General features: G+C 45.7%; 1 protein-coding gene across 1 annotated transcript in view; it reads right to left on the bottom strand.

Annotated features, from left to right (window-relative positions):
* fkbp9 (FKBP prolyl isomerase 9) overlaps nt 1-24151 on the bottom strand; it is a 54455-nt gene that overhangs the window by 12441 nt on the left and 17863 nt on the right. Inside the window, exons 3-7 of the mRNA XM_084313485.1 lie at nt 21844-22033; nt 19190-19335; nt 13591-13685; nt 3106-3200; nt 566-711 (exon numbers count right to left, since the gene is read on the bottom strand). Of these exons, the coding sequence (XP_084169611.1) occupies nt 566-711; nt 3106-3200; nt 13591-13685; nt 19190-19335; nt 21844-22033 (672 nt within the window). The remainder of the gene's footprint in view (nt 1-565; nt 712-3105; nt 3201-13590; nt 13686-19189; nt 19336-21843; nt 22034-24151) is intronic.

Genomic DNA, 24151 nt, shown 5'->3' with positions numbered 1-24151 from the left:
TACAGTATACTACACTCAAACACAAACACACTCCACACAGACACACACACTACAGTATACTACACTCAAACACAAACACACTCCACACAGACACACACACACTACCGTATACTACACTCAAACACACAGACACACACACACTACAGTATACTACACTCAAACACACTCCACACACACACTACAGTATACTACACACAAACACACTCCACACAGACACTACAGTATACTACACTCAAACACAAACACACTCCACACAGACACACACACTACAGTATACTACACACAAACACACACACACTACAGTATACTACACACAAACACACACACTACAGTATACTACACACAAACACACACACACTACAGTATACTACACACAAACACACACACTACAGTATACTACACACTCCACACACACACTACAGTATACTACACTCAAACACAAACACACTCCACACACACTACAGTATACTACACTCAAACACAAACACACTCCACACACACACTACAGTATACTACACACAAACACAAACACACTCCACACAGACACATGAACACCCACACTCACCGGTGCCCTCCTCTCCGTAGGCGAGGTGTGGGGGGATGGTGATGGTGCGTCTCTCCCCGATGCAGACCCCGATCAGACCCTCGTCCATGCCGGCGATCACGTAGCCGCGGCCCACGTAGGTGTCGTACGTCCGGTTCCGGGAGTAGCTGCGGAGCGGAGAGTGAAACGTGAGCGTCAGCTGGACGTCGTCGTGGAAACTCAGTCTTGATTGATTGATTGATTGATTGATTCGGCAGTACAGATCGCTCACATTGAACAATATACATTTCGGTCGTCAATAGGACTAAGATCAGACGCAGGTCAAACATCAGAAGTTCAGCGACGGGTCAAGAGACACAAGTTGAGTTCTTATTCCTCATTTTGTAACTGTTTTGAAATCATTTCACATGTGTTCTGCTGACCTTTCTGAGACCCCACATGTCTGCTAGGTCAGGCCTTTCACTACCACGCTACAGAAGGTTAACCCTTTCACTACCACACTACATAAGGTTAACCCTTTCACTACCACACTACAGAAGGTTAACCTTTCACTACCAACTACAGAAGGTTAACCTTTTCACTGCCACACTACAGAAGGTTAACCTTTTCACTGCCACACTACAGAAGGTTAACCTTTCACTACCACGCTACAGAAGGTTAACCTTTTCACTGCCACACTACAGAAGGTTAACCTTTTCACTGCCACACTACAGAAGGTTAACCTTTCACTACCAACTACAGAAGGTTAACCCTTCCATTACCACATGACAGAAGGTTAACCCTTTCACTACCACGCTACAGAAGGTTAACCTTTTCACTGCCACACTACAGGAGGTTAACCCTTTCACTACCACACTACAGAAGGTTAACCTTTCACTACCAACTACAGAAGGTTAACCCTTCCATTACCACATGACAGAAGGTTAACCCTTTCACTACCACACCACAGAAGGTTAACCTTTCACTACCACGCTACAGAAGGTTAACCTTTTCACTACCACACTACATAAGGTTAACCCTTTCACTACCACACTACAGAAGGTTAACAGCGAGTAAGGGCTCTTATCTCTTCTTCGGATGTTACCATTACCAAGCCAATGAATACTGCGGAAGAGGCCCCCTTTATTTCTTTCTTTTTTTAAGCTCATAACTTAAACCAACTACAGAAGGTTAACCCTTCCATTACCACATGACAGAAGGTTAACCCTTTCACTACCACACCACAGAAGGTTAACCTTTCACTACCACGCTACAGAAGGTTAACCTTTTCACTACCACACTACAGCAGGTTAACCCTTTCACTACCACACTACAGAAGGTTAACCTTTCACTACCACACCACAGAAGGTTAACCTTTCACTACCACACTACAGAAGGTTAACCCTTTCACTACCACACCACAGGTTAACCTTTCACTACCACACTACAGAAGGTTAACCTTTCACTACCACACTACAGAAGGTTAACCCTTTCACTACCACACTACATAAGGTTAACCCTTTCACTACCGCACTACAGAAGGTTAACCCTTCCATTACCACACGACAGAGGGTAAACCCTTTCACTACCACACCACAGAAGGTTAACCTTTCACTACCACACCACAGAAGGTTAACCTTTCACTACCACACTACAGAAGGTTAACCCTTTCACTACCACACCACAGAAGGTTAACCTTTCACTACCACACTACAGAAGGTTAACCTTTCACTACCACTACAGAAGGTTAACCCTTTCACTACCACACTACAGAAGGTTTACCTTTCACTACCACACTACAGAAGGTTAACCTTTCACTACCACACTACAGAAGGTTAACCTTTCACTACCACACTACAGAAGGTTAACCTTTCACTACCACACTACATAAGGTTAACCATTTCACTACCACTACAGAAGGTTAACCCTTTCACTACCACTACAGAAGGTTAACCCTTTCACTACCACACTACATAAGGTTAACCTTTCACTACCACTACAGAAGGTTAACCCTTCCATTACCACACGACATAAGGTTAACCCTTTCACTACCACACTACATAAGGTTAACCCTTTCACTACCACTACAGACGGTTAACCCTTTCACTACCACACCACAGAAGGTTAACCTTTCACTACCACTACAGAAGGTTAACCCTTTCACTACCACACCACAGAAGGTTAACCTTTCACTACCACACTACATAAGGTTAACCTTTCACTACCACACTACAGAAGGTTAACCCTTCCACTACCACACTACAGAAGGTTAACCATTTCACTACCACACTACAGAAGGTTAACCCTTTCACTACCACTACAGACGGTTAACCTTTTCACGACCACGCTACAGAAGGTTAACAGATATATTAAAAAAAAGGGGACAGAGATAAAAATGGGGGCAGATACCCGGACTCAGCTTTATAAAGAGCGTGATGTGGACAGAATATTAGTCTGTATCATTAATAGTCGGTGTAAAATTACTCGGAGAGATGCAACAACCAGTCGCCCAGTTCACTGAATATTAATATTTAGGAAAGCACCAAGTAGACTGAGACCCACACACACACACACACACACACCTGGAGTCGAAGAAGGTTCCGTCGAGCAGCGAGCCGTTATAGTGGTAGCGAACAAAGTCTCCACTGACAGACTTCCTGGTGCAGGACTCTGGAACCTGCAGAGGATGAGGAGAGGACATGGTCTCAGGTCAACAGAGAGGAGGAGGAGGGGGAGGAGAGGAAGAGGAGGAAGAGGAGGAAGAGGAGAGGAAGAGGAGAGGAAGAGGAGGAGGAGGAGAGGAAGAGGAGAGGAAGAGGAGGAGGAAGAGGAGGAGGAGGAGAGGAAGAGGAGGAGCACAAGGACATTCTGGAGACTGTTGCGTAACATACCTGGATAAGATAAGATAAGATATTCCTTTATTGAACCGCTTGGGGAAAGTCAGGCATCATAGCAGCATGGGGGAGGGGGGGGTACAGGTAGTAGAAGACATACAGGAGGGCGGCTAAGTGGCGCAGTGGGCAAGGCACTCGCCACTAACGCAGGAGATGCTGGTATTCGAGCCCAGCTCTCTGCGTTGCTTCCGGCTTGGCTGGTCGTTCATACTAACACAATTGGCAGTGTTAGGGGTGGGAAAGCGGGTGGGTGGGGATCGGACGTTGTGGACAGCGACTCCTACAGGCCGGTTGGTGCGCCTGTACAGCAGAATCCGGAAGTATCGGGGGCAGCGTGAGCCTCCCACCCGTTACTCCTCGCCACTGAGAGATCGCGCTGTGCAGGTGAAAAGATGCAACGGCTGCCTCCTCGTGTACCGGAGGGGACACGTGATGCAAGGCTTCGTCCTCATTGCAGCCGACCAGTGGGAGGCATGGTCTAGCAACGTTCGAGACAGGGGAGGGTAGAATTGGACAACACGAAATTGGGATGGGAGAAAAATAGAAAATGGGGAGAAAAGTAGATAAAAAGAAAAGAAGACATACAGGTACAGGTCACGGAATTATAGTACAGTGGAGAAGTACAAATAAAAAGGCAGTGTAAACAATATAATTAACTCTGGACATGTGCATATGGGCAACAAGGTGCGAGATGAGGGTATGTATGCCCTCTCAGTAATATTTGCCCTACAATAAATATAGTTACAATATATAATCTAAATCTAATCTAATATATAATAAACTAAATGCTAAATATATGCAATATATAATAGAATAATCCAATCATCTAAATCTAATCTAATATATAATCAAAAAATGCTAAAAGCTAAATATATGCTCTGACTGGAGTATACAGTATACACATACGGTGTGTTCTGCATAAGGTAGTATACGGTAAGGATTGGACCCTGCACGGGTGATGCAGGCTCTCTGACGCAGCGGCGACACGGATGAAGGCAAATATGACGCAGCGGGACATTAGTGTAAGATACTGTCCATTTTGGTCCCAAACTAATGTTAGAGAATCCCTTTTGGTCCCAAACAATAGATCAATTCACACTAACTGAGAGGCCAAGGGCTACAACCCCCACCCCGCTCTATACTTAAGATGAAGTGTCTCTGCCTCTTCTTCAGTGTCTCCTAGCTGACCAGAGGAGAGCACTCCTCTTCTTCAGTGTCTCCTAGCTGACCAGAGGAGAGCACTCCTCTTCTTCAGTGTCTCCTAGCTGGCCAGAGGAGAGCACTCCTCTTCTTCAGTGTCTCCTAGCTGGCCAGAGGAGAGCACTCCTCTTCCTCAGTGTCTCCTAGCTGGCCAGAGGAGAGCACTCCTCTTCTTCAGTGTCTCCTAGCTGACAGAGGAGAGCACTTCTCTTCCTCAGTGTCTCCTAGCTGACAGAGGAGAGCGCTCCACTTCTTCAGTGTCTCCTAGCTGGCCAGAGGAGAGCACTCCTCTTCCTCAGTGTCTCCTAGCTGGCCAGAGCAGAGCACTCCTCTTCCTCAGTGTCTCCTAGCTGACCAGAGGAGAGCACTCCTCTTCTTCAGTGTCTCCTAGCTGACAGAGCAGAGCACTCCTCTTCCTCAGTGTCTCCTAGCTGGCCAGAGGAGAGCACTCCTCTTCTTCAGTGTCTCCTAGCTGACAGAGGAGAGCACTCCTCTTCCTCAGTGTCTCCTAGCTGGTCAGAGGAGAGCACTCCTCTTCTACAGTGTCTCCTAGCTGGCCAGAGGAGAGCACTCCTCTTCTACAGTGTCTCCTAGCTGGCCAGAGGAGAGCACTCCTCTTCTACAGTGTCTCCTAGCTGGCCAGAGGAGAGCACTCCTCTTCTACAGTGTCTCCTAGCTGACAGAGGAGAGCACTTCTCAGCCAAGGCTCATCTATAATTGTTTTACTATTAAACCTATTTTGATCATAAGATCCGTCTACGATTATAATTGATGAATCCGGTTTCCACCACAATATGATAAGATATTGCTTTATTGGGGGCGTCATAGCAGCATGGGGGAGGTACAGCTATGGGCAAGGTAATAGTAGAAAGACATAAATATAGGCAATAAAATTGTATCTGAATATAGAAATATGAGAAAAGTAAATAGTGTAAACAAAGGTGCAGATGAGGGTCTGTATGCCCTCTTGGTTATATTAGAATCAGAATCAGAAATTGCCAAGTAAGTTTGCACATACAAGACATTTGTTTTGGCAGAGCCGACCCTACCAGCAACAGGTGGGGGTTCAACTAACCCTGAGAGCTGTGGGGGGTGTTTATCTTTTACTTCAGTGTGTTCAAACCTCTGAGGTATATTTTTATTAATCCGCTTATAAGGAATTACAAGTTAATACAGTGATAGAATGTTAAATGTCAGAGTTACTACTAATGTTAATTCTACAGTATACAATAGATAGTGTGTGTCAGTAAAGAGAGGAATGTGACTTTCTGTAGACCGGATCCCTTTGCCTTTGCTGCTGCTGCCCCCTCCCTCTGGAATGCCCTCCCCAGCCATATCCGTGATGCAAACACCCTGACATCTTTTAAATCAGCCCTCAAAACTCACCTTTTCAATCTTGCTTTTGACCTCTAATTCTGTCGGTTTTATTTTATTTTATCTTGTCATGTATTATTTTGTTCTGTTTTTTTTTTTTCATAGTTTGTCTCTCCTGCCCATGTAAAGCGTCTTTGAGCACCTGGAAAAGCGCTATATAAAATAGATGTATTATTATTATTATTACTATTATTATTATTATTATTATTATTATTATCTGTGGAGGGCCCCCCAGAGCGTGCAAACAAGTTTAACACGTTTTTCAAACACTTTGACCACCAGAGTGGCCTCCCCACACCCCTCCCCACCCATCAACACCAGCACCCCTCCCCACCTCTCAAACACCCCCCCCCCCCCCCCACCTACACCCATCAGCACCGGCACCCCACCCCCAACAGCAGCAGCCTGCCCACCACCACCACCCACAAACAAACACCAACCCCACCATCCCAGCCAACAACACACTACCTATGGAGACATCAGTCCCAATCCTGACCATCGCCAACAGCCAGGTCAGGAGGCAGCAATAGACTGCTGCAGTCATTTTACCAGTCTGTAGTGGCCAGCGTCCTCTTCTATGCTGTGGCATGCTGGGGGGGCTACATAAACTCGAGGGACACCAACAAACTGAACAAGCTGGTGAGGAAGGCTAGCTCCGTGGTGGGAGTCAAGCTGGTCAGACTAGAGGTGATGGCAGAGAGGGGGATGAGAATGAAGCTGGCTGCCATCCTGGAGAATCCCTTCCACCCCCTCTACGACGAGCTAGTCAAGATGAGAAGCACGTTCAGTCACAGACTCATACCCCCCCCCCCCGACACTCAACTAACCGCCTCGGCCAGTCCTTCATACCAGCGGCCATCAGGCTCCACAACAGTGGGCAGGGACTGCGGCCAGACATCCAACTAGAGCTAATAGGAACCTAAAAGGACAATAACACTACCTTATGCATACTGCACCTTGTGTGAATACTGTATATTTCAGTTAGTTAGTTAGTTAATTATATTGACTTGTTATATTGTTTACACTGCTTGTGTTGTTTTTACTACATGTACCCCCCCCCTCCCCAATGCTGCTATGATGCCTGAATTTCCCCAAGGGGATCAATAAAGGAATATCTTATTTTATAAAAGGTTAGAACAGCTGTGGGTCCAGCCTGGGAAAATGTAAGGATAAAGGTCATAAAGGGGGCTGAAATAGCTACAAGGCTCTCTGTATCCTGTCTCAGGTGGTAACTATTACAGTAGCACTCGGATGTTTCCTTCCAGTCTGCCGACGTCAACAGGAAGTTAATCAGAGGCCACATCGCTGGACCGACAACCCATTTACAGATTAGAGATTAACTAATACTGTATACTTTACTTACTCATAGTATATATATTCAGATTCTAAGTGTTTATTGCCCATATGTATTCTAACGTATAATATAACTGATATATGGCACACAGACCCTCATCTGCACCTCTGATTACACTGCTTACTTGCTCATATTCTTATATTCAGAGTTCATTATATTGCTTACACTGCTTATTATCTTTACTATAGTTTTATTGCCTATATTTATGTCTTCTACTATTACCATGCCCGTACCTGCACCCCCCCCCCCCCCCCCCCCCATGCTGCTATGGCGTCGAATTTCCCCAAGGGGATCAATAAAGGAATATCTTATCTTATCTTACTTAGAGCTGCATTGTGAAAGACTGACTCTTGTTCAGCCCACCTCTGCCATAGACTAGATCCCATCCCCCGAAAGGACCATGACTGTGATCTCATCCCCCGAAAGGACCATGACTGTGATCTCATCCCCCGAAAGGACCGTGACTGTGACTGACCGGATAAGATTAAGGTTAGGGATAAGGAAGGTTAAGTAGGTTTTTAAACAACCCTTTTCGTGAAAATTATGGCAGGTCTTTCCAGGTGACTACCATAACCCATCTTCTTTTTTCCTGCCTTTTTTCACCTTTTCTCCCATCGCTATGCCAATTCCCCCAGTCGTTGCGCTGCCCTACTACCCCATGCCTCCTCCGATACATGTGGAGTCGCCAGCCGCTTCTTTTGACCCGACAGCAAGGTGTTTCACTGGGAGAGAGTAACATGTGCGGAGGTTCACGCCATCTCCCCTAGATTCCCTGCTGAACAGGCGCCCCCCCCCCCCCCCCCCCCCCCGACCGACCAGGACGCGTGAATACTTTCCCCAAGGTCGTTGTCCTTCCGCGTTCGGTTTGCACGGCCTGATTGGCCACTGACGCTTCTCTCAACGCCCAATCGCGTTAGTCCTAACGCTTGCTCCTAACTTTCAGAACTTCTCTCAGTTCCACAAGTCCATCACATCAATATACTACTATCAACTAACTCGCTACCGCCGTGCATCAATATACTAACTAACTAGCACATCAATGCACTAACTACTACCACCGTGCATCAATATACTAACTATTGATGTGATGTCGATTGATATGAATAGCGCGTTACGTTAATATAGAGAGATGAAAACAATACGTTATTTATATTGATGTGATGTCGATTGATATGAATAGCGGGTTACGTTAATATAGAGAGATGAAAACAATACGAGGAAATGGGCTGTGGAACTGAAGGACTTGGGCTGTGGAACTGAAAGCTAGGCGCAACGCGATTGGGCGCTGAGAGAAGCGTCAGTGGCCAATCAGGCCACGCAAACCCGAACGCGTGTTGCTTTCTAACAGCGGAGGAGTGCAAGAATGTGACAATTTGACCATGTGACCGCGGCAACGCGGGAGAGCAGCAGTGCGGAAATAGGCTGTCTATTGCCATTCTCTAAGACAAACGCTAACCTTAACCAGCTCCTTAACAGCGCCTAACCTTAACCTTAACCTTAACCAACTCCGAAACAATGCCTAACCTTAACCTTAACCTTAACCATGCCTAACCTTAACCGGCGAAAGAATACACGTTAAAAAAAAAAAATTAGATGGGATTCGAACTTGTCAACAACGGACCGCAGGACCGCTGCGCTGCCAGGTGAGCTGAGCTTCGAATGAAAATCATGGCGGATTAGGGCGGTTACATAATGCCGCAAGCTCTGCCGCTCCGCTCTGCGGTTGCCGCGCGGCGTGTCGCAGCCAATCAGGGAAAACGCGGAAGCAACGGCAGCACTGCTCCGCTGTTATTAAGCAATAGGCAACCCGAACGCGGAAGGACAACCACCTTGGGGAAAGTATTCACGCGACCAGGACTCGTACCCCTGCCAGCTTCCCACCTGCCAACACCGACATCTCTGTTTGTAGGACGACTGACCAAGCCGGAGGTACCACTGCCGGGAATTGAACCCGGGTGTCTGTGGTGGTGGAGTGCTTAGGCCTCTACACCAGCGGTTCTCAACAGGGGTTCCACGGCACACAGGGGTGCCGCGAGACGCCTGGGAATGTTTCTTTAAAAATATAGAATGACAACAGTCTTATTTTGAAAATCCTGTAGCGGGCCTCATTTCTGCCCAAGTGCAGCTCCAACTATAATAACTAGGCTCCGACAGCTAGCAACGTTCAGTTGATTATGATACTCTTATTTTGAAAATCCGTGGTGTCGTGACTCATATCCGCTCTACAGCACACAGCCAATAGGATGCATCTCCACACAGCAGTAGCGTCTCAGTAGCAGCAGTAGCGTCTGGAACGCGGACATTGCAACAGACTCAGAGCAAGGATAGTGTTTTCACGACCCAAAACAAATCCCTGCTGTTTTATTCCACAACGGGTCAAATGCATATAACATGCTTTGCAATTCTTGCCATTCCTTTATGACCACGTCGTGTTTAAGACCGGAATTAACGTCCCGTTAGCATAAGCTAACAACAAGCTAAAGCCCTGTTCAGAGCGACAGAACAGCAGAGTGGGGACTGGGAAGGAGGACTGGGGAGGAGGGGGGGGGGGGCAGGCATTCTCACTCTGTGTGTGCGTTTTAAAAGATATGATGAAGTCAGACGAGTATATTATATTGATACAGACAGATGATGTTGATATTTAAACATAAAAAATACAATACATAATAAATGTATGCATGATCATCATGCAACATAAAACAATTGCAACTAAATAACACAAATACAATAGGCACATTTGTGACTGTTACAAATATAACACGTTTTATACTTGTGCTACAATATTTTGGCCTGTGCTACAAAACTATCAACCTCTGTAGCACCAGTGCTATGTGCAAAAAAAGTTAACGTACAGCCCTGCAACTATTTAACTAAACAAATAGTCTATCTAGTGCTTCATGTGTATACAATAATTGCCTAATCTAATAACATGAACTAAAAAAGAAATCGATCACACGTTTCGTAAAGTTATTATAGAAACTTCACCAACTTAACGTCCGCGGCAGGCATCATTACTTTTACCAACAGATTTTCCAACGCATTTCCAGAGCAGTCGCATTCGTGTGACATCACGGGTCCTATGTCCGTTATCAAGGAAATGCAAAGCAGCTATCGCAATCGTCGTCGTGATAATAATCACTAAATGCATTCAGTGCTGGATCTAATCAAATGGCTTTATCGAGACACGTTATGGAAAGTTCAAGACCGGACCACACAGCTTCTGAAAAGTGCTAATTACACGCTTCCGACGGCGATGGTCTACTCGCAGAACAAGTGAGTGTATCAGCCGCTGTTATGATTATTATGATACAAAATGTAAATGAATGAATGAATGAAAACTGTATTTAACAGATAAACGGTAAAAGGCACTCTGCAGGGATGTGATGTCATAATCAATCGTCACCTCACTAGAATAATATTTCCAACGTGAACGCAAAGCTGAATTTTCACACAAAATTGTTTTTAACTCGTCCATCGAAACAGGTTACAGTTACCAATACCAATTCAGTACCTTCCAGTACCAATTCGACCGCTGAGATTGCCCCAGTCAAACAGTGCAGCTGCAATGTTGTGTTCTCATGCTAAACCAGACTGTTATCATGTTGTGTTCTCATGCTAAACCAGACTGTTATCATGTTGTGTTCTCATGCTAAACCAGACTGTTATCATGTTGTGTTCTCATGCTAAACCAGACTGTTATCATGTTGTGTTCTCATGCTAAACCAGACTGTTATCATGTTGTGTTCTCATGCTAAACCAGACTGTTATCATGTTGTGTTCTCATGCTAAACCAGACTGTTATCATGTTGTGTTCTCATGCTAAACCAGACTGTTATCATGTTGTGTTCTCATGCTAAACCAGACTGTTATCATGTTGTGTGATCCTTTTCTGTTTAAAAAAAAAATACATGATTTTCTGTTTGAGAAATGGTCACACTATTGCTATATTTATTTATACATTTAGACCTGAAACGCCTGCTAATAATGCATTATATAGCCTGCATATACACACAAATGTGTTTCCCGGTTTCAATGGGTTAAATCAGTGGTGCCCAACCAGTCGATCGCGATCGACAGGTAGATCGCGGGCTGATTTCAACTAGATCTCGATTAATAAAATTAGATTATAAAAAAACTTTTTTTTTTCTTTTTTGCAAAATCAACTCTGCCTCTCCTTGTTAACTACAACAAGCAATGCTGTTTGTTATTTAAGATGAGGTCGGACTCGGCACTGACAGATTTGTGTTCATTATGCTGCTTTTATAAAGCCTCAAATGACGACTTACAATATACAATTTTGGCTGGTAGCTCTCGGCTAGGTGGTAAATTAAAAAGTAGATCTTGGTTCAAAAACAGTTGGGCACCCCTGGGTTAAATAAACGTTATTTTGAAAGCAAGCACTTTTGTCATCATTGTAGCAAAAAAGACAGGACCGGAAAAGTCTTTATTTTATGTAGGGGTGCCCTGGAATATTTTATTGGACACAGGGGTGCCTTGGCAGCAGAAAGGCTGCTCTACACCACCCAGCTGCACCAGTGCTTAGACTGCTACACTACCAAAGGGTTAACCCTTTCACTGCGACAATACAGGTTAACCCTTTCACTGCCACATGACAACGGGTTAACCCTTTCACAACCACACTACAGACTATTAGGGATGGGTATCGTTAGGATTTTATCGATACTACTACTCCTATCGATACTGCTTAACGGTTCGGTACTTTATCGATACTCTTATCGGTTCTTTTTGATAATTTTTTTATGATTTTTATATTTGCAGTTGAGAGCATTGGTCATCTCCCTACAGTAAAGATTAGAAATGATTGAATTATTGTAAATGTGTGTGGAGTGGTGGGAATAGCTGCTTCAATAATAACTTATAACAACAACAGACAAGTTAGACAACTATGTATACAAAAAAAACGATATACACTGAATGATTAGTTGTTACCTAAAGTCCTTGGACTCCACTGTAGAGAACGGGTGCAGGCCTTTGACAACAAACTTTGTCACAGCCCTGTGACACTCGTTCACCCTATCCTCTGTCATCTTTCCTCTAGCTGCTAGGGAGAAAGGACTTTGGGTGGTGGAGGTAGAGGGAGGATGTGTGGTGGGCTCACTGGCCTGGGACACATTGGTGGCTGACCTCAGCTTGACGATCTATAAAAAGTTTTTAGATTGTAGTATTTGTAGCTAAACAATTATTTTGTTTATTAGCCTATTTGTAATAATTCGTTATTAGCCTAGGAAACTCCGTATCTTGGCTTACCGGCTGCAGTGGACGTGGATGCAGATGGACCACTGCGCGCAAGGCAGTCGAATACGGCGCATTTCTGCACACTAATATAGTGTTTTGCAAACAAATGTTTTGATAGATTGCTCGTATTGCCACCTTTACTGGCAAATGTTTTGTTGCACTTGTGAACGCTTCGCTCTATCCGCCATCACGACTCAGTCCATGCAGAGCTGTCTGTGTCTGTGTGCAGCGCGCGTCGGCACGGAGACAGCGCTGAGATGCTTCCAGCTGCAGCACATCAGGTGTGCGGGGCTTGTATGTGCGGGGCTTGTAAGCGCTGCTGTCTGACGTGCTGCAGCTGCATACTATTGACAGCGCTTTCATTAAGGAGTACCCGTATGTATGTGTAGCGCGACTCGCGAGGAGTGTGTGTAATAATGACTCGCTGCTTCTCGTGCAGAGACAGAGAGAGGAGAGATCGTTCGCAACTTTTAAATAATAATAATAATAATAATAATAATAATAATTTCTCTAGAGTATCGATAGCAGTACCGAGGACGTCGGAGCTTATAAATACTCCGGTATTTTCTAATATAGTACCGGTTCCCGTTTAAAACCGGGGTCCGGGGGGCATCCCTACAGACTATAAACATCTTGATTCTTAAGGGTTAACCTTCTGTAGTGTGGTAGTGAAAGGTTAACCTTCTGTAGTGTGGTAGTGAAAGGCTAACCTTCTGTAGTGTGGTAGTGAAAGGATAACCTTCTGTAGTGTGGTAGTGAAAGGTTAACCTTCTGTAGTGTGGTAGTGAAAGGCTAACCTTCTGTAGTGTGGTAGTGAAAGGTTAACCTTCTGTAGTGTGGTAGTGAAAGGTTAACCTTCTGTAGTGTGGTAGTGAAAGGTTAACCTTCTGTAGTGTGGTAGTGAAAGGGTTAGACTGCTACACTACCCATCCAAAGATCCTGACCCAAGGTGAAGCATTTGAGTACTTCCTGGTGCTGGGCTCAGGTACCTGTTGATTGGTCACTGCGATTGAATCTCGAGGGTTGTGGAGGTCCAGCAGGACGACATCAAACACCAAAGACGCCTGGCCTGGAATGTCGCTACCTGGGGAGAGGAGGTGGTAGGAGAGAGGAGGAGAGAGAGGAGGTGGTAGGAGAGAGGAGGAGAGAGAGGAGGAGAGAGGAGGTAGGAGAGAGGAGGAGAGAGGAGGAGAGAGAGGAGGAGGTAGGAGAGAGGAGGAGAGAGGAGGTAGGAGAGAGGAGGAGAGAGGAGGAGGTAGGAGAGAGGAGGAGAGATGAGGAGGTAGGAGAGAGGAGGAGAGATGAGGAGGTAGGAGAGGAGGTAGGAGGAGAGAGGAGGAGATTCAGATTCAGACAACTTTATTGATCCCGAGTGGGGCAATTCATATTTGCAGCTTCACCAACAAGCAACAAAGACAAACAAACAACAAAACATCTCAACGACAGCACGGCAAATAAAAAGAGAAACACTCCATGTAATACAATCCAGCAATAAAAGTAAAAGTAAAAACAGACAACCAAGTGCAAAAGGCTACTTAAAATGACTACCGTCTGTGTTTAAAAGTCTGATAGCCGAGGGGACAAAAGATTTGGCGTAGCGGTTGGTCCTACTTGGTGGGACGTCATAACGGCGGCCAGAAGGCAACAGTGAAAACCGCTGAGACAGAGCATGGAGGGGTTGATTAGTGATGCTCGTCCCCTTCTTGACCACCTGGTCCGTCCAGAGAGAACATAGGACTCTCTGTTTTACTCCAATTATTTTGGAGCACACTTTCACAATATACTGTAGGCTGTTCCTATCTTTAATGGACAGGCCACTGAACCAGCAGATAAAAGAAAAAGTTAGGAGGCTTTCAATAAAAGAACTATAAAAAGTGCTCAGAGAGAGGAGGTGGTAGGAGAGAGGAGGAGAGAGAGGAGGAGAGAGAGAGAGAGGAGGAGGTGGTAGGAGAGAGAGAGAGAGGAGGAGAGAGAGGAGGTGGTAGGAGAGAGAGAGAGGAGGTGGTAGGAGAGAGGAGAGAGAGGAGGAGAGAGAGGAGGTGGTAGGAGAGAGAGAGAGAGGAGAGAGGAGGAGAGAGAGGAGGTGGTAGGAGAGAGAGAGAGAGGAGGAGAGAGAGGAGGTGGTAGGAGAGAGAGAGAGGAGGTGGTAGGAGAGAGAGAGGAGGTGGTAGGAGAGAGGAGGAGAGAGAGAGAGGAGAGAGAGAGGAGGAGAGAGAGAGAGAGGAGAGAGAGAGGAGGTGGTAGGAGAGAGAGAGGAGGTGGTAGGAGAGAGGAGGAGAGAGAGAGAGAGGAGGAGAGAGAGATGAGGAGAGAGAGGAGGTGGTAGGAGAGAGAGAGAGGAGAGAGAGAGGAGGTGGTAGGAGAGAGAGAGAGGAGGAGAGAGAGGAGGAGAGAGGAGGTGGTAGGAGAGAGAGAGGAGGTGGTAGGAGAGAGGAGGAGAGAGGAGGTGGTAGGAGAGAGGAGGAGAGAGAGGAGGTGGTAGGAGAGAGAGAGGAGGTAGGAGAGAGGAGGAGAGAGAGAGAGGAGGTGGTAGGAGAGAGAGGAGGAGAGAGAGAGAGAGGAGGTGGTAGGAGAGAGAGAGGAGGAGAGAGGAGGAGAGAGGAGAGAGAGAGGAGGAGGTGGTGAGAGAGAGAGGAGGTGGTAGGAGAGAGAGAGGAGGAGAGAGAGAGAGAGGAGGTGGTAGGAGAGAGAGAGAGAGAGAGGAGGAGAGAGAGGAGGTGGTAGGAGAGAGAGAGAGGAGGAGAGAGAGAGGAGGTGGTAGGAGAGAGGAGAGAGAGAGAGGAGGTGGTAGGAGAGAGAGAGAGGAGGTGGTAGGAGAGAGGAGGAGAGAGAGAGAGGAGGAGAGAGAGAGGAGGAGAGAGAGAGGAGGTGGTAGGAGAGAGAGAGGAGGTGGTAGGAGAGAGGAGGAGAGAGAGAGAGAGGAGGAGAGAGAGAGAGAGGAGGAGAGAGGAGGTGGTAAGAGAGAGAGGAGAGAGAGAGAGGAGGTGGTAGGAGAGAGAGATAGGAGGTGGTAGGAGAGAGGAGGAGAGAGAGAGAGAGGAGGAGAGAGAGAGGAGGAGAGAGGAGGTGGTAAGAGAGAGAGGAGAGAGAGAGGAGGTGGTAGGAGAGAGAGAGAGAGTTGAGAGAGAGGAGGTGGTAGGAGAGAGAAAGAGAGGAGGAGAGAGGAGGTTTTAGGAGAGAGAGAGAGGAGAGAGAGAGAGGAGGTGGTAGGAGAGAGAGAGAGAGGAGGAGAGAGGAGGAGGTAAGAGAGAGAGGAGGAGAGAGAGAGGAGGTAGGAGAGAGAGAGGAGGTAGGAGAGAGGAGGAGAGGAGGAGAGAGGAGGTAGGGGAGAGGAGGAGCGAGGAGGAGAGAGAGGAGGTGGTAGGAGAGAGAGAGAGGAGGAGAGAGAGAGAGGAGGTGGTAGGAGAGAGAGAGAGGAGGAGAGAGGAGGTGGTAGGAGAGAGAGAGAGAGAGAGGAGGTAGGAGAGAGGAGAGAGTGGAGGTAGGAGAGATGAGGTAGGAGAGAGAGGAGGTGGTAGGAGAGAGGAGAGAGAGAGGAGGTGGTAGGAGAGAGAGAGGAGGAGAGAGAGAGGAGGTGGTAGGAGAGAGGAGGAGAGAGAGGAGGTGGTAGGAGAGAGAGAGAGAGGAGGAGAGAGAGAGAGAGGAGGTGGTAGGAGAGGAGGAGAGAGAGGAGGTGGTAGGAGAGAGAGAGAGAGAGAGAGAGAGGAGGAGAGAGAGAGAGGAGAGAGGAGAGAAAGTAGAGGTAGGAGAGGTAGGAGAGAGGAGGAGGTAGGAGAGAGGAGAGAGGTGGTAGGAGAGAGGAGAGAGGAGGTGGTAGGAGAGAGGAGAGAGGAGGAGAGAGTAGGAGAGAGAGGAGGTGGTAGGAGAGAGAGAGTAGGAGAGAGAGGAGGAGGTGGTAGGAGAGAGGAGGAGAGAGGAGAGAGAAGGAGGTAGGAGAGAGGAGGAGGTGGTAGGAGAGAGGAGGAGAGAGGAGGAGGTGGTAGGAGAGAGGAGGAGAGAGGAGAGAGAAGGAGGTAGGAGAGAGGAGGAGGTGGTAGGAGAGAGGAGGAGAGGAGAGAGAAGGAGGTAGGAGAGAGGAGGAGAGAGGAGGTGGTAGGAGAGAGGAGAGAGGAGGAGAGAGGAGAGAGGAGGAGGTAGGAGAGAGGAGGAGGTGGTAGGAGAGAGGAGAGAGGAGGAGGTAGGAGGAGGTAGGAGAGGGAGAACAGTGTGTAAGAATATACTCCAAAAGAATGATGATACGACCATAAATCAGTGGTTCCAAACGTATCTTTGTGTCAAGGGCCCCACATATATACTTAGATATAAACTAAGCTTTGGGCCCCCCATTTGATTAGATGTGATCTTAGGGGCCTCCATTTGATTACATGAAGAATTGTCCTTGTTGGATATGATTTAGTCCAGAATTGTGAGCATTTTGTCAAAATGAATGGAAGTGAATGAGGAGCCGACACCAGGGAGACGTGGTGGTGTTGACGGCACCACAACAGGGTGGTCGCTAGCGGACTGGACTTTAAATAGACGGTAAAACTGCTGTTCTACTGAGAGTTCTACTGAAGTGAAATATCTCTTTAAGGTCGCGGGAGAACTGTCTGACCTGCTATGACCCCTCACACGCTAGAGTAAACACAGAGGCCGGATACGGTGCCTGCGGAATGTAAAACAGAACAGATAGATTGGACCGGAATCTTCCTTTTAACCAGGTCTTGTGTGTTTGAATGTGTTTTAGTATACGTTTCTGTGTTTAAATGTGTTTTAGTATAAATGTCTGTGTTTAAATGTGTTTTAGTATACATTTCTGTGTTTAAATGTGTTTTAGTATACATTTCTGTGTTTAAATGTGTTTAAGTATACATTTCTGTGTTTAAATGTGTTTTAGTATACATTTCTGTGCTTTTCCGTTTGTGGGTGTTTTTTGGTGATGTTTTTGTGAATGATTCTCGCTCACTGACTCTGCCAAGTGAACTTGAACTTGCAAGAGAGAAAAGGGTTGATAAGCAAGAGAGAGAGAGAGAGAGAGAGAGAGAGAGAGAGAGAGAGAGAGAGAGAGAGAGAGAGAGAGAAAGAGAGAGAGACCAATAAAACAAGAAAGGGAGGGCAAGAGGAGAAATAATTCAGAGAGTGAGCAATGGTCTGGTTTCATTGCCTCTTCTTTGTGTGTGATGCACTGCCCCCGTGTGGCCATGGTGTGCATCTACAGCACCAGCTGCTTAAATTCCACCAAAAAATAAACTCAAAGTTGAGGCGCTGTTCTGTAAAGTTCTCTTTCACCAGGTTATTGTATTGTAAATGGGGGCTATTTTATTTTTATTTGATTGAACTATTTGATTGCACTGTAGTACTGCATCATTTTACTGTCTATTCTATTTGATTAACTATTTTACTGCACTTTATTCAATTCTATTTTTATTACTGCCTATTTTAAAACTGTGATTTGCCTTACCTTGCTGCTATCTTTTTATGCTTGTTTTATGTTTTTTATGTCATTTTAAAACTGTGATTTGCCTTACCTTGCTGCTATCTTTTTATGATTGTTTTATGTGTCATTTTATGCCACAGAATCAAACCATAATCAAAGTGGCCTATTGGGATGCTAGATCCTAACAACACTTTGCATTGTGGGAGGGACCAGCAAGGTCAACACTTTGCATTGTGGGAGGGACCGGCAAGGTCAACACTTTGCATTGTGGGAGGGACCAGCAAGGTCAACACTTTGCATTGTGGGAGGGATCAGCAAGGTCAACACTTTGCATTGTGGGAGGGACCAGCAAGGTCAACACTTTGCATTGTGGGAGGTACCAGCAAGGTCAACACTTTGCATTGTGGGAGGTACCGGCAAGGTCAACACTTTGCATTGTGGGAGGGACCGGCAAGGTCAACACTTTGCATTGTGGGAGGGACCGGCAAGGTCAACACTTTGCATTGTGGGAGGGACCAGCAAGGTCAACACTTTGCATTGTGGGAGGGACCAGCAAGGTCAACACTTTGCATTGTGGGAGGGACCAGCAAGGTCAACACTTTGCATTGTGGGAGGGACCAGCAAGGTCAACACTTTGCATTGTGGGAGGGACCGGCAAGGTCAACACTTTGCATTGTGGGAGGGACTGGCAAGGTCAACACTTTGCATTGTGGGAGGGACCAGCAAGGTCAACACTTTGCATTGTGGGAGGGACCAGCAAGGTCAACACTTTGCATTGTGGGAGGGACCGGCGAGGTCAACACTTGTGATGGATAATGACCTCCGACCTTCATGCACCTGGTTCATTCCTGGAGTAATTATTAATTATTCACTTTGCCGCCAAGTGGTCCAGTTTGATGTCATGTGAGGTTCACTTCAATGTTAAAACTTCTATAAAAACACCACTTCAACAACCAAAATAGTCAAAACATGTGTAGACTGCCCCTCGAAGGACACGGCCCCTGAATTGAGACATGGCTTTGTCTTCCAGAAATCCGTTACACATAAGGCACTTCCAGAACTCCGTTACCCATAAGGCACTCACCGTCTCCAGACATGGCTTTGTCTTCCAGAACTTCGTTACCCATAAGGCACTGTGTCTTCCAGAACTCCGTTACCCATAAGGCACTCACCGTCTCCGTTCTCGCCGTACCCCAGTGACGGAGGCATGGTGATGATGCGTCTCTCGCCCACACACATTCCCAGGAGGCCCTGGTCCATGCCGGCGATCAGCCAGCCGATGCCGACGTAGGTGTCATAGGTCCGCAGGCGGGTGTGGCTGGGGGGGGGGGGGGGGGAGGGGACACTAATTTAAATACTAAAGTAAAATTCAAGATTAAAGATTCAAGAGGTTTATTTGTCACATACATACCAGGGCATACAGTGAAATGCGGGTGGTCATGCCCGCATCGATTGTGCAATAATAAAATAATAAAATAAGACATACAAAAAAAAACAGGTAATAAGAAGACATAAGATGTGCATGATAAAAATAGACATGCTAAATTCCTAAGAAGGCACTGGTTCCTATGTACACTAATATACAATAGGGCTGACCCCTATTAGTCAATTAGTTGACGAATCGGTCGAAAGGAGCCGTAGTCGACTGGCCAACCTCTTAGTCGAATACAAAAAAAAAATTATAATTTTTTTTATCATTCTTTCCAAAAGAAAAGAGGCCTAGAAGCGTGGCTAACGCTAATGGCACGCATACCAGAGGCTAACTGCCTACGAAAACAGGCACAGAGGCACTGAAAGAGGATTTCACCCATCTAATGAACACACTAGACTAGACAAATATCAAGATGTATCCATCAGTGGACCAATTGCATGCTTTTGCAGAGGACAAGAAGCCTTCAGTTGACTCCTTCAGACATTAAGCACCCCCACAGCCCAAATGGAATGATACAAAATTAAAAATAAATAAAAAAGTTTAAAAATATTATATATATTTTTTTTTAAGTCGACCAATAGTCGACTAACGGAATTTTTTTGCCAATCCTAGTCGACCATCCAAATCCTTAGTCGGGGACAGCCCTAGTGTTTTGTGTGATGTGTGTGTGTCTGCGTTAGATGAGAGGTATTGTTCAAAGGGACCTGAACATCTCGTTTACACCTGGTCAACCCTTTCACTACCAAACTACAGAAGGTTAACCCGTTCACTACCACACTAGAGACCGTCTGTAGTGTGGTAGTGAAAGGGTTAACCCTTTGTCGTGTGGCAGTGAGAGGGTTAACCTTCTGTGTTGTCGCAATGAAAGGGTTAACCCTTTGGTAGTGTGGTAGTGAAAGGGTTAACATGCAATCTGTGTCTGGATCTTATCTGGATAACGAAACCATCAGATACTTGACCACAGTGTACAGCCCTGGTCTATTTGTATTTAAAAATGTTTTACTTATAATTATACTATATTCTATTGTACTCCTATTTAATTTAGTTTATATCCCATTTTATTTTATTCCACCTCTTTATTTTATTATCCGTCCGTTATTGTCTGTCCGTTAATGTCTGTCCGTTAAGACTTTCAGCGCCAGGGGTCGCTATGGGCGTTGGGCCGCTGTGTGCCAGCGGTCTGTTCAATGGGGATAAATTCCGGTGTTTGCAGTGCTAAACCTATATTAAATATTATAGCTATGGAGCTAATAACAACGTTGATTGTCAGTGAGTTTCTTCCGGTTAACATGCAAAAAACAGATAATTTTTTCATCAATACATTTCCGTTTTATACCGTGGTGAATTTGAGTATAGTTTTAGAGTGATCATGTGTAATCCCAGGAAACTCTGCCAAACAGCGCTTTACTGCATTTCATTATAAATCGTGCCATTTCTCGCCCGATTATTGAATCAATCTGAAATCAACGCTAGATTATCGGTATTATGTTTCATCATGCATGCACCAAAGGGTGGGTCGTTTTTCTATGCTTCGATCGCCACCAACGGCATACATTACACAGTACATTACAGACACATGCTGCGATCGCAGGAAAATAATTATCGGATCAACGCAAGATTGATAACACATAGTCCTTACCTTGTCTATGATGTACTGCAAAAACAATAATCAAATTATCTGATCGCCATTCCAAATACTGATTGCGATCGTGTGTCCAACGTTATCCAGCATTGCACATGAACGGGCGGGCGGCAAGGCGTTAGACGGCAGTATTGGCCGTTTGCGATCTCAGAGCCATTCCCAATGATAACATCAGGCTGGATGGATGAATTATGAATGGATATAGCGAATAAAATAAATAACGATTAAAACCCGACTTTTCTCGGGTTTGGCACTCAAGCGATGGCAAGTTAACCCGACTTATCGCGGGTCTGGTGTCCATTGTGTTAATGTCACGCCGAAAATGAAAAAATCTAATTCCTTGTATGTGAAAACTACCTTTCTGATTCCGATTCTGATCTTACCTTTGCGTTTACACCCGTTATTTATATGCATTCTCGATGTCTGTATTCTGTCTGCATTGTGATCAGATCCCATTTCTCACATGCAATATGCAAACATTCATTCATTCTAGAGAGAGAGCCGGTATAAACTCAGGGGAACTTGTGTCTTCAATATCGCAAAGGCAAGGACAAATATAAACAGTCGAGGGTTAAAACTATGGAATAACTGTGACAACGAAGTAAAAATGTGTAGTTCGGTACATACATTTAAGAAAGTATTCAAATATAAGGTGATACATAAATATAAAACATTATTTATTATCCTATTTGATTATAACATAACTATTAAAATCATGACCAAGAAATAAATAAATATAAATATATATATACCTGGAGTCGAACAGCGTCCCGTCCAGCAGGGTTCCGTTGTAGTGGTAGCGGACGTAGTCGGACACCTCCACCTTCCTGACGCAGACCGGCGGGGTGTAGTACGTCTTGCTCTGGACGCCATCCTCCGGGTTCCACACGTCCAGCAGCAGCACGTCAAAGTGGAGGATGGAGTCGGCGGGGATGAGGTCACCTGAAGGAGGACGAGGGGATTAGAATATCTTTGTTTGCTTAGAACGCTCTCGACCCATCACAATGCGCGGTCGGACCTACCTGTTGTATAATTGTACTTTATGTGAGTATTTTCATTTTAGGGAACTTTATACTTTTACTCCACTACGTTTATCTGAACCCATCAGTTACTAGTTACTTTGAAGAAAAGGATTTAGCATAGAAAACACCATATATACAAAATAAAAAATGTATGGATGATATACTTTCACATTTGAAGCCTGTCAACTTCAAGAGGACGTAATCAGAGCAGCGTAACTGGACCACATGCGTGAATACTTTCGGCAAGCAACAAGCCCTTCCGCGTTGCTCTGATTGGCCGAGCGCTCGCATGCGCATAAGCCGCGACAAGCTCCTCAGAAAGGCAGGAATAATAAGCTCCGCTTAACGCAATTTATACAAATGGAAGTATTGATTTCGCCGTAACGAATCATTAAAAAAATATACCGTTAACTGGAATATGTTGTTTCTTTACACATATGTTGGATTATGTAATTGGTTTGTCATGACAAACCAATAAAAAAAAACATGAATTAACCGGTGGCTACAACAACACACAGTAACTACATGCATCATTGTTTACAATGAACGGTGGGGCTAATCGAAATGACTGGACACAGACAAGTTAAACTAACCTAAAGTTAGTTGTTCACCAACAATCTACAGACAAACAAACACAGAACCGGACTGTTATATTAAATTAATTGATTGCTGTTTAACGCGTCCATGTCCAGTCCTTTCGATTAGCCCCACCGTTCATTGTAGGGGTCGCTGTCCACAACGCCCAGGACCCACCCGCCAGCTTTCCCACCCTCTAATACTGCCAATTGTATCAGTGTGAACGGCGTTGGTGACAAACGCAATCTCCGCTACGCCACATGACCGCAACGGTATATTTTTTTAATGATTCGTTACGGCGAAATCAATACTTCCATTTGTATAAATTGCGTTAAGCAGAGCTTATTATTCCTGCCTTTCTGAGGAGTTGTCGCGGCTCATGCGCATGCTCGGCCAATCAGAGCAACGCGGAAGGGCTTGTTGCTTGCCGAAAGTATTCACGCGGACCACATACCACTTTAACACAACCTTTAATCAGAGCAGCATAACTGGACCACACACCACTTTAACATGACCTTTAATCAGAGCAGCGTAACTGGACCACATACCACTTTAACAAAACCTTTAATCAGAGCAGCATAACTGGACCACACACCACTTTAACATAACCTTTAATCAGAGCAGCGTAACTGGACCACATACCACTTTAACATAACCTTTAATCAGAGCAGCATAACTGGACCACATACCACTTTAACATAACCTTTAATCAGAGCAGCATAACTGGACCACATACCACTTTAACATAACCTTTAATCAGAGCAGGGATGGTGCCAGGAAAACAGCCTCTCCCTGAACGTCAGCAAAACAAAGGAGATGATTGTGGACTTCAGGAGGTCGGGGGTCAAGGACTACAGCCCCCTCAGCATCGACGGGGCACCGGTTGAGAGAGTCAACAGCTTTAAGTACCTCGGAGCCTACATATCCGAGGACTTGACATGGACCACACACATTGACAGTGTTGTGAAGAAGGCACGACAACGCCTCTACTTCCTCAGGCGCCTAAGGAAGTTCCAAGTCAGTCAGAAGAACCTTAAGAACTTCTACTCATGTACAATAGAGAGCATCCTGACTGGCAACATCACCTCCTGGTTTGGGAATAGCACTGCACAAGACCGAAGCAGACTACAAAGAGTGACGCGTTCAGCCGAACGCACAATTGGAGGGGGGCTCCCCACCCTCCAGAACATTTACAACAAGCGTTGCAGGGGCAAGGCTAAGAGAATCATTAAAGACTCCAGTCACCCGAACAACTGCCTCTTTGAACTGCTGCGGTCAGGCAAGCGATACCGGAGTCTCAAGGCGAGCACAGAAAGACTCAGAAGAAGCTTCTATCCCCAGGCCATCAGGCTGCTAAACGAACAATGAACACTACACAACAACAACCATCAAACGCACATAGCACACACATCCACACGCACACACTCACTTTAAACAAACACACTGTAGCACCCACTCCACA

This window comes from Notolepis coatsorum (assembly GCF_963971535.1).
Source record: "Notolepis coatsorum genome assembly, chromosome: 4".
In the NCBI taxonomy this organism is placed as follows: Eukaryota; Metazoa; Chordata; class Actinopteri; order Aulopiformes; family Paralepididae; genus Notolepis; species Notolepis coatsorum.
The sequence above is the reverse complement of the archived record's forward strand: the minus strand, read 5'-3'. Positions and strand labels throughout refer to the sequence as shown.